This window comes from Limulus polyphemus, unplaced genomic scaffold (assembly GCF_000517525.1).
Source record: "Limulus polyphemus unplaced genomic scaffold, Limulus_polyphemus-2.1.2 Scaffold6098, whole genome shotgun sequence".
NCBI lineage: Eukaryota > Metazoa > Arthropoda > Merostomata > Xiphosura > Limulidae > Limulus > Limulus polyphemus.
In genome coordinates, this window is record NW_013671708.1 from 50,340 (window position 1) to 54,446 (window position 4,107).

Here is a 4,107-nt window from a genome sequence, read left to right on the forward strand (position 1 = left end):
CGCATATAAAAGCTATCTTCAAGTTTAGTGCACCAAAAAACTTTTCAAAAGGACTATTACTTAATCTTCCCATAAGCAATCAATTTTCGGTAATATTGCACTAACTACAAACTGCCACAGAATGTCAAAATGCAGTCCTGGTACATGCAATTCTACCAAAAGCGGTTGTGGTTGTCACGTGATTTGTTGATTTGCATTTACAAAATAGCTTTAATATAACATACTCAACCCTGTGTATCAGAACACCAAGCTTTACAGACTTTACAGAATACGTATCTATTAAGCTGTTATCATTAATGTAGTTAGTTTCACAAGTACTTTGAGTTAGTAAAATTGTATATCCAATAGTTTGCTCATTAACCAAGCAAATAATATTTAATCGTTTCTTTTTAATTAAGTGCAAGTAGTGTTTTATTTGTGGCAGATGACACTTATATTTCATAAGTGCTATGTTCTGTTTGACTAAGCAAACAACACACTTTGATTGATGCAGGACATTTGTACGACACACTATTGGTAAGAAACCATTTCCTTCTTCCTTTTAGTATGAAATGCTGTAGGTATAAATACAGTATTGTAGTTGATGAATGACTGTAGGCACTACAAAGATGCCTGTGTTTGTGGATAGATGTTTCTCTTACACGTTTTTGCGCATAGTGGAAAGCCGTAACTATTGTAATTGCTACATATTGATGGTTACTGCAAAGATGGACGCGTTGGCAATGAACGACATTCTCGTGAATGCTTAGTGTGTAACTGTACTCACTGCAGCGATGGGAGTTTGTGATTGGGTGAAAGACTAGTGTATCTGAAACAGAGCTGTGGTTAATGTAATGATATCCAATGTCCGTGAATGATTATATCATCGTAACTATGGTTGATAAGTGGATGTATCACTGTAGTAGTGTCTGTGTTTATAAAATATTTGTATAGCTGTAGCAACATGGTTGTATTAATGTAGTGACAATATGCACTATAAGGATGCCTATGGTTGGTGGAAAGATGTACTTGTATTAGTGAGTCCTGGCCGACGTATATTCGGCCATATTTATCTACGTTGTGGTTTAAACAAGTGTATGAGCTACTGTGTAACTCAGATCAATCCTATACATTAGCGTACAAGGTGAAACGACGTAAACTTAGTGACAATACATGAGGTTAGAAGTACGAAACCGGTATATAATATGGGCAAGTACTGTTGATAACACTGTTAATCATCGCAACAGTTTCAAAGAATGAAACAAGTTGTTATATGAAATATCTAGCAAGCATTATTTTAACATTCCTTACTATATCCAAAGCCACTCGGTAATGCATCAAATTATATAATTTCTATAACTCTCAAGAGTTCGGATACTGTTCACATAACGTAAGGTACAGGACAAAATGTTACACCCAAGGTAACATATGTCACGTGTCATGTTAAGTAAAAGATCTGGATATATAAATATTAATACATGACAGGTATTGTATGTTTTCTTATTCCAAGAAATCTACAAAGAAGGTTACACGTCAAGATGTCTTTGATTCTTTTGTCAGTTGACTCGTACACTGGATAGGAAGTCATTATGTATATGAACTATAAACATGGCATGCTAATTATTCCAGTTGAGGAAATAATCTTTCCTTTTCCAACTAAATACAGCTGCTACCAATAAAATCAAACACAAGCAACATAAGTAGCGTATGTTATTTGATAATCTGTCTACTGGTGTGACATTGAAGTAGACATAACGACAAGAACATTGTTAATATCTGTGGTTAGTGTGTTACTCTAACTGTGGTTGGTTAGTGATTGCATTACAGTACCCATTTCTGTGGCTAGTGAGTGGTTGTATGACTGTAACAATATAGCTAGCTGGTTAGTAGTTGTATTGCTCTAATGATATCTGTGGTTAGTGAGGGGTTGTATTGCTGTAAAAATGTCTGTGGTTGTAGCACTGTGGCTGGTTAGAGGTTGCATTACTGTAATTATATCCGTTTCTGGTTAGTGGTTGCAGTACTGTATGAATGTTTGTGGTTAGTGAATGATTGTATCATTGAAACAATTAATGTGGGTGTTTAGTGGTTGTATTATTGCAAGTGTCCATAGTGAGTGAATGATTGTATCATTGTAACGATGGTTGTCATTGATAATTGGCTGGATCATTGTAACAAAACCTATTGTTAGCCGAAGCCTGTATTCAATGAAATAGTGTTCATGCAGGTGAGTGCTTGTACAAAGGTCTCTATTTATACTGTTGTAACAATCAATGTAGTCACTGTAACAGTCTCGTAGACAGTGAAAGACTGTAATCTGTAGTTTGTTCAATTATTTTATTACTAACAGAGTTTGTGATTGGTAAATGGTTGTAACAACCCATGTCTGAGCTTGTTTAATGGCTGTATATCACACTTATGTCTTTGCGTCATGAAAACCAGCAGTGACTGCAAATCTAATGTTTGTGAACTTTCAGTAAGTAACAGTAAAAAATAAACACCCTTTTGCATCTGAGTAATGGAATATTACAATATGTGTTTGCATTTGATAACATTATTTTGGAATATTTTCAGTCATTTATGTTCGAGTCTTGTCTAAATATGACTGTGACTGATTGGGCTTGTAATACTTCGCTGAAATTGGACGTAAACTACCCCAAGTGCTGGCAAAATCTAAAGAAAATGTTTAATCCTAAGCTGATGAGTTTAAAGTAAGTGTTTTTCTAACAAAGAAAATGATGTTGATTATGAATTGTTAAATCTATTATATGTTGCTATTTCTGAGTCTTTCAACCTTTTTTACATGTTGAGTTGTTAAGAAAAATCAAGTATCAATAACTGATGTTACATCAGTTGATAATGCACATATTAATGACCCAAATAAATTCAAAATGTTGTTATTATACATGTGTGGCTCTTCAAGTGTACTGATCCCCCTTAACGTAATCGGATAGGTCCACATAACTCAAATTGAGTTACCAAAAAATAAGATAATAATAAAACTTTGTACCAGTTTAAAAAATAAAAAGTTTTATCTTACTTGGAATTTCAAAAACAATGATTAGTTTCGATAAGTATCGGCAGAACTTAATCCCTGGAAATCATATTATAAATATATTGATTAAAAAAACTAGAGGAACATTAATCTAAAACCGAAATTAAAACATTAAAACCAAAAGCTAAACTTTCAGTTGAAACTGTGGCACACTGACTCTTGGTTACACACTCGTTTTGTAAGGGTTACTTTGTGTATTATTCCCTTTAATTCCCCTTTGTTATTTTAAATGTTATTATTTTCCTTCTTGATTCCAGGCCTAATATCAATGGCGAAGCATACACGTCTATCTACCGATCACCTATACATGCTGAGGATAATGATGTGGGAAATGCTGACACAGCTGTCCACAACTAAATGAATGAAATTATCAGAAGACTCATAAGACTGTAGCCTGAAATCTAATTATTCACTTAACACGACATATGTTTTAAGTTTGATTATAGTATTTGTAACCAAAGGCTTATCTAGAAAACAGTGGAAAGAAATCATTGAATTATTATAGGAGATAATATAGAACCATTTTTACATTAATTTGATCGATTTTTCACGAACAGGGAAATTATTCATATAATAAAACATGAAGATTATTATGAGATTGGTCTTTATATCTATTTTTGTTTCATGTTGGAAACTTCTGAAACTTTTTGAGAAATTTAATAATAATAAAGAACTAACTTTGTAAAAGACAATTATTTTCTATTCCCAGAACCAGAATTTAAAATTCTGAAATAAGTTGAATCGTTACTTTTACGTCCAGTTCTGTAAAGCAGTTAGTCTGCAAGAGATTTATAATTGATTAAATACTCAGTAATACTGTAAAATTTAAAGAGGTAATTATTTTAAACTAATTGTACTGTTACGCCTTCAGTCGTTAGTTAATTGTCCGTAAATTCTATCCGACGAAACTTTAGCGACACAAGTCCTTTCTGAAATAAAACTGGTTTATTCTTTCCGAATATAACTTTACGATACACTTAATTTCAACAGTCGCTCTGTAACAAACGCTATGTTGCGTCATCGAGTCACATGACTACTGTGACGCAACGTTTCTAGAACTATCATGTACTTTG

General features: G+C 33.2%; 1 protein-coding gene across 2 annotated transcripts in view; it reads left to right on the forward strand.

Annotated features, from left to right (window-relative positions):
- LOC106473344 (homogentisate 1,2-dioxygenase-like) overlaps positions 1-3,632 on the forward strand; it is a 50,354-nt gene extending 46,722 nt beyond the window's left edge. The window contains exons 17-18 of one of the 2 annotated variants that reach the window (XM_013934025.2): positions 2,554-2,690; positions 3,292-3,632. In XM_013934025.2, the coding sequence (XP_013789479.2) occupies positions 2,554-2,690; positions 3,292-3,391 (237 nt within the window). In that variant the 3' untranslated portion in view covers positions 3,392-3,632. The remainder of the gene's footprint in view (positions 1-2,553; positions 2,691-3,291) is intronic. The other variant, XM_022401792.1, reaches the window with a different exon arrangement.
- The last annotated feature ends 475 nt before the right edge of the window (positions 3,633-4,107 follow it).